Source organism: Salvelinus namaycush, chromosome 3 (assembly GCF_016432855.1).
Source record: "Salvelinus namaycush isolate Seneca chromosome 3, SaNama_1.0, whole genome shotgun sequence".
Classification (NCBI taxonomy): domain Eukaryota; kingdom Metazoa; phylum Chordata; class Actinopteri; order Salmoniformes; family Salmonidae; genus Salvelinus; species Salvelinus namaycush.
Window position 1 is genome coordinate 84,128,010 of NC_052309.1, and position 12,644 is coordinate 84,140,653.

The window sequence follows — 12,644 nt, forward strand, 5'->3', positions numbered from 1 at the left end:
CTTTATTTGGCCTGCCTGCCTGCCTGCCTGCCTGCCTGCCTGCCTGCCTGCCTGCCTGCCTGCCTGCCTGCCTGCCTGCCTGCCTGCCTGCCTGCCTGCCTGCCTGCCTGCCTGCCTGCCTGCCTGCCTGCCTGCCTGCCTGCCTGCCTGCCTGCCTGCCTGCCTGCCTGCCTGCCTGCCTGCCTGCCTGCCTGCCTGCCTGCCTGCCTGATGTCCCACTTCCTCTCTCTGTCTACTAGACTAGACCTGGTCTGTCTTTTCTTGTCTGTCACTCTGACTCCCTATCCGTTTCACCTTGTCTGTCTAGCTCTATCTGTGTGTGTGTGTGTGTTCTCTGAGTAACCTGTAAGCACTGCACTATGTATGGCCTGTCAGGACTGCGGCAAAGACAGGGAAATCACTGCAGGACATCGATAGGAATGTCCTCTTAGCTTGTGATACCCTCTGCTGGTACAGTGGGGAAACTGCATGTTCAACTTCAAGTCTGGATAATGTTTTGTTCAGTTTCATACTTATTACTTAATCACAATGAGACAGTTTTATTAATGTTCTTTTAAGACTTCCATTCTTCATGCTTCTCTATTCTCTCCTGCAACCTTTGCTCTCTCTCTTTTACCCTTTCCAATCCCTCCCGCTCTTTATCTCTTTACTCTCTGCAACCGGACCCAGGTACCATTCATTGCCATTGTGCCTTAAGTAAGGCACTTAACGGCAGCTAACGCTGTGCTGCTCTCAGCCTTGTGTGTCTTTGTGTGTCTATGAGGTTGGCTATTGTGACAGCAAATCAATCAATTTCCGTTGAAAAATAACAAAGTATCTATTCCCTCCCGTCCCCAGGTGGAGACCCAGGCAGCGGTACAGACCTTTGCCAGCCCTACCTTCAGCTCTTTCCTGGACATGGTCCTGTGCTGCTCAGTGTTCCTGGCCCTCTCCCTGGCCTGCCTCCTCCGTCCCCTGCTCTCTCTCCCTGGGGCCCCCCTGCCTGCCCCGGCCCTCGCCCTGGTTGCCGTGGCCGCCCTGCTGGAGGCCCTGGCGCTGGTGCTGTCAATACGGTAAGACGGTTAGGGGAGAGAAAATGACGCTGGAAGAAATGGCAGCAGTTTTACGGGCGCCCAACCAATTGTGCTATTATGTGGTGTTTTTCACGTTATTTGTAACTTATTTTGTACATAATGTTTCTGCCACCGTATCTTACGGCAAAAAAGAGCTTCTGGATATCAGGACAGCGATCACTCACCTCGGATTAGACAAAGATTTTTGTCTAACACATCTGCCACGCTGATCCTCAACACTGGAGCTCCCCAGGGATGCGTGCTCAGTCCCCTCCTGTACTCCCTGTTCACTCACGACTGCATGGCCAGGCACGACTCCAACACCATCATTAAGTTTGCAGACGACAACGACGAGACAGCCTATAGGGAGGAGGTCATAGACCTGGCCGGGTGGTGCCAGAACAACAACCTATCCCTCAACGTAGCCAAGACTAAGGAGATGATTGTGGACTACAGGAAAAGGAGGACCGAGCACGCCCCCATTCTCATCGACAGGGCTGTAGTGGAGCAGGTTGAGAGCTTCAAGTTCCTTGGTGTCCACATCAGCAACAAACTAGAATGGTCCACACACACCAAGACAGTCGTGAAGAGGGCACGACAAAGCCTATTCCCCCTCAGAAGACTAAAAAGATTTGGCATGGGTCCTGAGATCCTCAAAAGGTTCTACAGCTGCAACATCGAGAGCATCCTGACTGGTTGCATCACTGCCTGGTAAGGCAATTGCTCGGCCTCTGACCGCAAGGCACTACAAAGGGTAGTGCGTACGGCCCAGTACATCACTGGGGCCAAGCTTCCTGCCATCCAGGACCTCTACACCAGGCGGTGTTAGAGGAAGGCCCTAAAAGTTATCAAAGACCCCAGCCAACCCATTCATAGACGGTTCTCTCTACTACCACATGGCAAGCGGTACTGGAGTGCCAAGTCTAGGACAAAAAGGTTTCTCAACAGTTTTTACCCCCAAGCCATAAGACTCCTGAACAGGTAATCAAATGGCTACCCAGACTATTTGCATTGTGAGCCCCCCCCCCAGTAACCCCTCTTTTTACACTGCTGCTACTCTCTGTTTATCATACATGCATAGTCACTATAACTATACACTCATGTACATACTACCTCAAATTGGGCCGACCAACCACTGCTCCCGCACATTGGCTAACCGGGCTGTCTGCATTGTGTCCCACCCACCATCCTCCAACCCCTCTTTTACGCTACTGCCACTCTCTGTTCATCATATATGCATAGTCACTTTAACCATATCTACATGTACATATTACCTCAATCAGCCTGACTAACCGGTGTCTGTATGTAGCCTCGCTACTTTTATAGCCTCGCTACTGTATACAGCCTGTATTTTTTACTGTTGTTTTTATTTCTTTACTTACCTATTGTTCACATAATACCTTTTTTGCACTATTGGTTAGAGCCTGTAAGTAAGCATTTCACTGTAAGGTGACCTGTTGTATTCGGCGTACGTGACAAATAAACTTTGATTTGATTTGAGAAGGAGAGGTGGAGAGGTGAAGAGAGAGAGAGAGGAATGGGGAGGAGGAGGAAAAGGGGGGAAGAAGTTCAGAGGGATGGAAGGAGGAGGGAGAAGAGGGGAAAGTGATATGAGGGGTGGGTTGGAACTGGGGAGGAGAGGAAGAGGGGGAGAATGGTAAAGGAAGGGAGAGAACTAAGTGGGATGAGGTTTGAAGATGGGGAAAAGGGGAGGCCATTAGCCTGTTTTTCAATGGGGTTGGATTACTGTACACGTACTGTCTATCAGCCCTCTCTTAGCTAACCTCTCCTCCTCTCCCAGGATGGCCTTCTACCTGGACAGCGTGATGAGCTGCACTAGGACCCTGCTGAAAGCCATCTCTGGCTGGGTCCCCCGTCACCTGATAGGTGCCGTGCTGGTGTCCCTGCCCGCTGTGTCCGTCTTCTCACACGTCACCTGTGACATGCACCTCTCCATACAGGTGAGCGTGTCTATTCTGTTCATTTGCCCTGGTAATTTCCTCCAGAGTTTGCTAATGCTAACGATTGTTCCTTCCTGTGTCTCTATCGGTGTCTCCCAGTTCACCATGCTCACCTGCTGTGCAGTGATCATTGCCATCATCCAGTACTGTAACTTCTGCCAGCTGAGCTGCTGGATGCGCTCGGCCATGGCCACCGTGGTGGGACTGGTGCTGTTCGCCCTGCTCTTCAGCCCACCCTGCAGGTCAGGCACGTTATGATGGCTTCTATTTTTTAACACATTTATGGCCCTTTTTTGTTGGTCGGAAAGGACCTGAAAGGGGCATCTGCAGTTCAAACAACAATAACAACACGTGACACCCTGTCACTGTTTTGGTAAACAACTGAGGAACGGGGCTAGAGAAATGTAACCACCCTCAAATGTGTATATTACCCATTTAATCCACTACCAATGCACTCACTGAAGTTCGATAGGATATTGTATACAATATTACCACAATGTCATAAATTAGTATGATTTTTCGTTTGTGCTGACACTGTGTGGAATTTAATTTGTCGTGGACTCGATTAATCTCATCCGACCGTGTCTCGTGTTTTTGTCTCCTCTGTCTTCCAGTTCTACCAACAGTATGTTATTTTGGTGAGTAGAAGGAAGTTATCCATACAACTAATGATGCATTCACAATGTATCATTGGAAGGCCATGCTGTATTCTCAGATTATAAATATATCTCTCTCACTCCACCTTTCCTTAACTCCTTCCCTCTCTCTTTTTCTCCATCCCTCCTTCCTTCTCTCCCTCCCTGCCTACATTTCTCTACATCTCTACCTCCCTACCTCATTCTCCATCACTCCTTTCTTCTCTCCTTCCTTGTTTATCCACCCTTTCCCTTTCTTTCTCCATCTCTCCCTCCCTTTCTCTCTCCTCCAGGTCTGGCAACGCCACCAACAACAGTAACCGCAGCAGTCTTGTACATGGTCAGCCTGAGCCCGCCGCTGACCCCGTGCCCCGCCTCCAGGACCTGCTGGGCCCCGAGGTGGGAGTGGCTTTCTTCCTGCTCCTCCTGCTCGTCTGGTTCCTCAACCGCGAGTTTGAGGTCAGCTACCGCCTCCATTACCACGGCAACGTGGAGGCCGATCAGCACCGCATCAAGATCCAGAACATGAGGGACCAAGCCGATTGGTTGCTTAGGAACATCATCCCCATCCACGTGGCAGAGCAGCTCAAAGTGACTCAGAGTTACTCCAAAAACCATGGTAGCGTTGGCGTGATTTTTGCCAGTATCGTTAACTTTAGCGAGTTCTACGAGGAGAGTTACGAGGGTGGCAAAGAGTGCTACCGCGTGCTCAACGAGCTCATCGGTGACTTTGACGAACTGCTTCGCGAGCCGCCCTTCAACAACATCGAGAAGATCAAGACCATCGGCGCCACGTACATGGCGGCGGCCGGGCTGAACGCGCAGCAGTGTGCCGAGGCGCCGCACCCGCACGGCCACCTGCGGGCGCTGTTTGACTTCGCACTGGAGATGATGCGCGTGGTGGATGACTTCAACAAGAACATGCTGGGCTTCAAGTTCAAGTTGCGCATCGGGTTCAACCACGGCCCTTTGACCGCAGGGGTGATCGGCACCACGAAGCTGCTCTACGACATCTGGGGCGACACTGTGAACATTGCCAGTCGCATGGACACCACGGGCGTGGAGTGCCGCGTGCAGGTGAGCGAGGAGAGCTACTGCGCCCTCAGTGCCATGGACTACAACTTCGACTACCGCGGCACAGTCAACGTCAAGGGCAAAGGTCAAATGAAGACCTTTCTGTTCCCCAAGAGTGCAGACAGTGGTGCCCCCGTTCCCCAGTACCTGCTCTCCGTCTCGCCAGAGATCCGGGTGCAGGTGGATGGGAGTATCGGGCGCTCGCCAACGGATGAGCTCTCTAATATGGTGCCTAGCTCCATGGCTGGCGTACCCAGTATCACCAGTCCCTCGCTCAGCTCTGGGGTGTCCACAGGTCTGCTGCGGCCTGAGAGGGGGGTGGTGGAGGCTGGAGATAGGCCAGACAGTCGGCAACAATACTACTGTAGCCCTACTACTACAGAGACCATCGCAGCCAGACGCTCCTCCTCGTCATCCTACGTTGGTCTAGCCTCCCTGCCTATCACTAGTCAAGCTGGAGCTACTTTGACAGTCCAACAACCAAATCTACCCATCACTAATAAAGGTGAAACTCCTTCAACCAACGTCCAACAACCAAATCTGCCCACCACTAGTCTAGCTGGAGCTCCTACAACAAACGTCCTCCAACAACCAAAACCTGTGGCGCCTGCCTCCCTCCAGCCTCTCTCCCCTCAGAATGACACAGCAACTGAGTCACGGAAGCAGGTGGAAAAAGAGAAAGAGGAGAAGGACGATGATGACATTATTGGCGAGCTAACGAAACTCTAAGACTGTTATGTCTGCGATAGTTTTTTGCATTAGCATTCAGCCCTTTAAGCACGGCCTTTCTTGCATTCCTGCCAGTTGAAGCTTATTATGGAACAGTCATATGTGACGAGAAGGAGGTAGCACCTAAATGGCAGACTGTAAGAAACCAGTTTCTGGCTCCTCAGTTGTCAATTCTTCTCCAGGTTCGTGCTCATTAGGACACGCCTTTGTAAATCTTTTTGCAACTGTAAGCGAAAATTAGCGTTTCTTATTGAACAAGTTCAGATACTAGGTCTGTTTTCTTCCCGCTCATGTCCACTGAACACGTCCGATGTATCTGGTGGGCACAGTAAGAGTGAATAAGAAGATAGGGAAAGTACGATGGGCGCTATTACTGAACTTATGTTGCTATAGAAACCCAGCCTCCTATGATCTACTTGATTCTCACTAACATCTTTAGTCTTTTTTGTTGTTGTATGTTTTTGGCTTTTTTTTTTCTCACCTTTGTTTTTTTATGTCTTGATTAAGTGCCTTTAGCACAAAATAATGTGTAGACCAAGCTGATCTGGACAAGGAAAGAAGAAGAAACATAAAGGGAAAAGACAACTGGGAAAGACTTCTACACTACAAAACTGTGAACCTTATGTACATTTTAAGGCAAAAGCTTGGTTTCTGTCAGTTTGTTACAGTTGTCTTTGGTCTGTGTTGCTTTTATTACTGTAGTTAAGGAGTTTACAAGAATCGGAGCAATAAGGAATGTCACAGTGAAGAGTGAATGATGGGTTACAAATGGGGAAGCAAGATGGAGTCGTCTTTTCACAGTGAATCACTTTAAATTGTCTAAGAAAAGCACAGGCCTCGCACAGCGCTCTCAGACAAACCCACAACAATATCTAGAACATCAGTCGGAAGGCTTGACTGTGTGCTTGTGTCTGTGTGCTACACTACAGTAATAACTGCCGTCCACGGCCTCATGTGGAGAGGTGGCTGTAAGTTGTCATTCTGCAACTGATGAAACCGTGGGAAGAAGGTCGGGAGTGGGATTAAGAAATAATGAAATCCCTCTTGCTGATGTGGTATCTGTTCTCCTGGCCCTGGTTAAAAGTAAGGACCTCTTTCTTACCAGCCTCAAGCCGTCAACTAGACCTTGGTAATAGTAATTAGGGCTGAATCCTAACTCCCACTTAAGTCTGTTTTATGTCGAGGTCTTCCATTGACATCAATGCATGACTAAGTGAAAATGTTTAAGTTAGGACTTGACGCTAACTCTTTAACATATCATTAATTAGCTTCAACTGCACATTAGCTCTGCAAGTCTATAAAGCTAACTTTTAGCACCACAGGTTGGTTAATGTGCCATAACCTCTTCCTAGTCTTTTACAGGAATGCAATCTGCTGTTAGGCTACCGTTGTTGAGGTTTGAAGTGCACCCCTCTAGGTAGGCCTCCTAATAGGTTGTTTCTATTGAACGTGCTGGTTTGCTTACAATACAGTTAACAATCTGCTAAAACTGTTACATGTGCGTCACGTACATATCATGTGGAATAGGCAAGAGCACAAACAGATTAACCAGATTAACCTGAGTTAAGATGTTGAGTGATCCAGTTTAACGGAATGGTAGATTGGTATATTGACCTTCAAATAGGACTTGATATGCTATCGCCACGCACCACTCCTGTTACTCTACCGTCCGGCTATTTAGAAATACATGCAAGGGGGAATGCACCCGATTCCTCTTGTTACATTATTCCTGCCAAATTAGATCCTGGATAATAAGGGAAATTTCTAACATGCGTCATGTAAACAACATATAGAAATAAACATGTAAAGTGTGCATGTTCAGTGCTACATATTTTCCTATTTGTTTTGTGTGTTTGTTTTGTTGAAGTTGAGATCTTGTTGTTTTCTTTTTATATATATATATATGTACTGTATGCATTGTTTTATCAGACCCTTTCTTGAGAGAATTGAGTATGGTAAACTGTACAGTGCATTTCCTCCAACTGCAAGTCTAATCATCCCTGTCATTTTCTCTCTGTTTTAGTAAAAGGGCTTGGGTGCTCGGGGGAAATAACAAAACAAGTAATGGTACTACTAGGTTTCCATCCAATTGGCGACAGATTTTCATGCGAATATTCTAAAATCTACATAAAGAAAATATGCGCATTTTTCCACCAGTGGTGTGTTTCCACCAAACGGACTTGTTGCGGATAAAAATCAGTGCATGATGACATAGAGCACACAAAATGTACTTTTTCACTTAAGTTTTCACGTACCAAATAAAAATCTAAAGTTCAGTGTGTTTCCATTCCATTTTCAACTCTACCAATAGTTTTGCTATAAAAAAACTGTTGGGTAAAATAGCAAATGTGCCTACTCTGGTCTTGGTACATGTGCTCTAGCCAACAGCTCGCAGATACAATGAGGATAGGCTCGTTTACATAATGAGATTATTATGGATAAGGGCGAGAAAATGTGTATTTTTCAAACGGCAGCCAAGCATGGATCAACATGTCACCAGAATCAGACCCTGGAGATTTATTGGAAAGGAGCATCAAGATCACTGTGCACTTTCACCACCCTGTGAAGGTCATCAGAAGTTAGGCCTATTTCATCTGTAGCCTAATAAACTGCTTATCATTGCGTGACTCAAGGTTTACTTCGATATGATTATTATATGAATATTTACCTTTAAAGGCGTTTCCACTGCCATTTCTCGCATAATTGATAAAAAAATTACCAACACAGAAAGATCCCCACCCCGTCGAACAAACACATTATCTTTCGGCATTTATAAAATTGTACCGAAACTTCCTGTTTCCATCACAGATGTTGTGATTTAAAAAAAATTATACGATATGACTTTACTCACATAAAAACTGGGGATGGAAACGTTTATATTATTTTTGACCTCAGACATACTTTGAAACCTCAAAGGTACAATATCAAAGCATTCTGAATTAGGAGTATAACTTGGGAAGTAAATGATCATAGTAAAAGACTCCAAAGCAAGATGTTTTAGTTTAGTAAAGATGGAGATACTTAGGATATCCCAGCAATCATTTGGGTTTTAAATGCATCTTTCAACACTTAAGTTTCTCTTTTGTAGTGCCATAATTTGTTTTACTACAGGTTCCTTGTGTGTACTGCAAGAGTTTGCTAGTAGTGCCTTTTCAGTCATAGAAAAACCCTCTCTAAATCAACTCTTATATCATTTAATTAAGATTGCCACGTTTTGTTTTCTCAAACCTCCTTGAATATACATTTGTTTGGCTTTTTTACATGTGCACATATTTTTCTCATCCAAGTTCTTTGAACTTTTTATATGAATTTGACATGTGCCTTTTCTACTACATAACCTGCTGAGCAATTGTTTCCAACATTTAGTATCACTGATATGAGTATGAAACTCAATATTGCAGTTCATTGTCACTTTTTGGTACACAGCTGCCACTTATTTGTTCTGATGTGGATTTAAAAACAGGGAATAACACAAATGTAGTTTTGCTTTGTTTGACTGGATATTGTTGTACTGTGTAGAATTGCTTGAATGGGGTTAGGCCCATTTTAAGTGCATTAATCTACAAACGGGATTGTTTTCAAATTGTCAAATGTATTCTTGCCGATTATGAGCGTGCAATCCTTGTTGTAACCTACCCAAATTGCATTGATTACAATAAAGGGACACATTGGAAACAATCAGTTTAAATAATAAACTTCACACAGTGTTATGTTGCTAAATGTCCCAAGGAAGGGGAATCTGTATAATTGAGGTCTGGACACATGAAAGGAAGATAAAACCCAGATATTAGCTACAACTTATCTTATTGCTTTTGAGAAACTCTGCTTATCAACCTATGGATTCCTGGTGTTTTATCGTGTTGATGCTGGATAAGTAGCGTTCTTTAGAAAGCGAAGGGAAATAAATAGTTGAATTTAAGGCTAACTCTTATAGAGGTGTTGGAGCTCAAATCTTATGCCCAATTCAGTCCGAACCGTACTGTGATGATGGCTCTATTTTCATTTCACACTGCAACTGTGGTGAATGTGTTACCGAACCAGCTCAGTACAGCTCGGTTGGGCTCAGTAGTGTGAAAAAGGTATTGTGTTCCCTACTTTTTTTGTACTAACTTGCCTTCATTGCAAAAAGGACTTCATGAATTGACAATGGGATTGAAACGTTGTGAACTAACAGAATGGCACATTGAGACTAGTTTTGATGCCAAATATAGATGTCATTGATTTGATGTATGTTTGGCCTTATTTCCCCCTCTTTCATTAGCTTGTCGTGCACATTGATGACGGGTTGTTTCTATACTCACTAGTACGATATGTATGCAGTATGTATACATTTTGCACAAAGCACTCACTCTGTATGTACATATGCATTTTATATTTTGTATTATTTATACAGGTGCCATTGTTGAATGGTTGAGGAATACATGGAAGGTTAGATAAATGTTAGAACACTGTTACAATTATGTCCAAATGTCATGTTTGCCTGCATGTATAGTATGTGTGTGTACCTACCTGTACAAATGTTTGTGTAACTGTATGATTGTGGGAGAGGGATGCTCTAACTTACCACAGTAGGCCTAGGATTGTGTGCTGCCTGAACTTGTCCATTTCTTTCCACCTCAGTATGTCAAAGTCAATTTACATTTGAGTAATTTAGCAGACACTCTGATCCAGAGCATACATTTTCTCCATACTGGTCCCCTGTGGGAATCGAACTCACAACTTGGCATTGCAAGCACCATGCTCTACCAACTGAGTCACATGGGACACTGACAAGGACCTATAAGGACATTTTCCTGCCACCACTACTTCTATATAGGCCTAGGCGACAGATCTCTCCATCCTAAGGGATCCCATGGTATTCCCCCATGAGTAGCCTGGTCGGTCTCAGATTGGTTTGTGCTGTTGGCAGCTCCTATGGTCAATGTAACAGCAAACAATGACCATAGGAGTTGACGAGACAGTGCAAACAGATCTGGGACCAGGCTACATCATCAACACCCTGCAAGGTAAAATCACACTGCTAGATTTATGTTAATGTTTTCAGACCCTGTTTCATATAAGCCTACTGTACAGTTGTGGCTGGTAGCTCTTTGGCCTCCCTCCCACTGTATTTTATATAGCCTATAGCACGCTGCATTTTTGGAGGGGTCCGCAAATGAAGGTAAAAAAAAATGAATAAAGTGATTTTTTTCAAAGACTTGTTTGGATGGTTCTGTTTGCATTGCTTGATATTTACCCATTATTACAACTTTTGATGATGCATTTACAATTGACATGTAAACTTCTGTTGCTTGGCTCCTTAAATTGATACAAATGTAGTGGACTAGATGGATGGACAAGGGTGAAGTGCCCCAAAATGGTCTTATGAGGGTTGGTGACTTGGAGACGCATGATACACAATGTATATGGGGGGCTGCACAATAACTGCTCACTTGTACATTGTTCTGTAACACTTTAGGTTAGAAAGTGCTTTGACAGCTACTTAATTTTTTGGGTTATTCCACCCCTAGAGGCTTGTTGATGTACGTCCACATGACGCACGGCAGGGCATAGGTTTGCGTAGGGCGTGATTGCACAGCCCCTCCCCCCCCAGTCTAGCTAGAAAGAAAAAAACTTTTTGTATCGGAGGAATCAACAGCCGCCATCTTGACGCGGCTCAGAATCAGGATTTCGGGAGAGCATTATTCTTTAGACCGAAACGAGCCATTTAGACCGTGCTCAAACGGCTTTATTCTGCAGAAAATCCAAGTCTTTATTCCTTCGAAGATAATTATTGAGAAAAAACGAGGATTGGATCAGTTTTTGTCGTCTAGAGAGCCCCTCGTATATTTGATTTCCCCTTCAGAGAGCGCCGCTTCTCCGTATCTCCGTTCCGAGACGATGTATTTATCGAGAGACAGTATCGAGAAAAATACATCGGCGCATACAAAATATTTTTGTAAATTTCTTGTCTTTATTGGAGGCGAAAATTGAATTTAAGGCTGTTCATTTGGACCGGGAAAAGGCGCTTATTTAAAGATGCCTATCTAGGGATTTATGGAGAAAGGGTCTTGAATCCACACTATATACTTTTTTTGCTACTATTTTAATTTATTTTCCGGAACCGAAATATTTTTTGGCCATAATTATTAAAGATAATTATGTGGGTGTTGGGTGTTGGATTATCATGGGGTGATTGTCAGCGGCGAAGCGTGGCGCTGTTGCCTTTATTTTGAAACATTCTACTCGGCTGACTAGTGCAAGCATTTTTCTATCTTGCCAGCTAGTTGGTTAAATACCCCTATACATGGGGTGTGAGTAAGAAAGAAGATTGTTGCCATAAAAAAATCTAGCTGGAAGGAGTCGAATTTCATTTTGCATCATTATTTAGTGATCATTCTTACCGATCAGAATGGCTGACAATTTGCTGGACGTCGGACCTCCCAACGCAAAGCGACCGAAACTCAATTCACCTGCGCTTTCAGCGTCAGATGGTCCAGGTAAGCACCAAGTAGAGCCTATTTTGTCGTCAGTCTAGTGATACAATAAATGTATGTTAACAATGCATGAGTTATTTTAGTGATAATGAAAACTGTACTTTTATATTTTGTCTGGTGTTGACTGCGTTCGCTCGTGCACAATGTTCCTCACTTGGAACTTTAATATGTCTGCTCTCGAGCTTTGTAGTCTAGTTTTTCGTGGTATTAAATTGTCACACCCGACTGTCACTGAATCTACAGTCACCCGTCTCTAGTAGCCAATCCTCCGCTGCTCTCTTCTCGACTTGCCCATATGCCTTGGTAGTAAAGTCAGCCTACTGGCGGTGCTGGTATTGCACCATGTGCTGATGTGTCTGTCGCTCCTTCTCCGTTTACCAGCTACGCCTCTGAAAACTTGTCACGCCTATGTTCCGGATAATGTCATTGCGGTGGAGTGTGAGTCGGAGCAGCGGTCCGAACGCAGACGAGACTTGTGATATAGCCGCCGCGTCTGTTCAAAAGAAAAGTGCAACCTGTTGAATTTGGTTCATTTCAACACTGATAGACACTTGTTAACCTACCAGTATAGGACTATTGTATGAGCACAGTCAACAGAAGTGTCAACATTAACTTGAAGGTAAGTTATATAAATGTTCATACAGAGTGAAACCTATAGGAATTTAATGGACGCTGCCCTTGAATAGGGGCCCTGCAGTGAAGTTTATGGACAGGTCT

At 44.9% G+C, this 12,644-nt stretch overlaps 2 protein-coding genes across 6 annotated transcripts in view; both read left to right on the forward strand.

Annotated features, from left to right (window-relative positions):
• LOC120044084 (adenylate cyclase type 9-like) overlaps window positions 1-9,548 on the forward strand; it is an 89,976-nt gene extending 80,428 nt beyond the window's left edge. Inside the window, exons 7-10 of the mRNA XM_038988672.1 lie at window positions 838-1,052; window positions 2,854-3,013; window positions 3,113-3,255; window positions 3,966-9,548. Coding sequence (XP_038844600.1) covers window positions 838-1,052; window positions 2,854-3,013; window positions 3,113-3,255; window positions 3,966-5,451 — 2,004 coding nt within the window. The 3' untranslated portion in view covers window positions 5,452-9,548. The remainder of the gene's footprint in view (window positions 1-837; window positions 1,053-2,853; window positions 3,014-3,112; window positions 3,256-3,965) is intronic.
• Window positions 9,549-11,086: 1,538 nt separating this feature from the next.
• Window positions 11,087-12,644, forward strand: part of LOC120041333 (CREB-binding protein-like) — a 72,532-nt gene continuing 70,974 nt past the window's right edge. For all 5 annotated transcript variants that reach the window (XM_038986275.1, XM_038986289.1, XM_038986281.1 and 2 more), the window contains exon 1: window positions 11,087-11,930. In XM_038986275.1, the coding sequence (XP_038842203.1) occupies window positions 11,843-11,930 (88 nt within the window). In that variant the 5' untranslated portion in view covers window positions 11,087-11,842. The remainder of the gene's footprint in view (window positions 11,931-12,644) is intronic.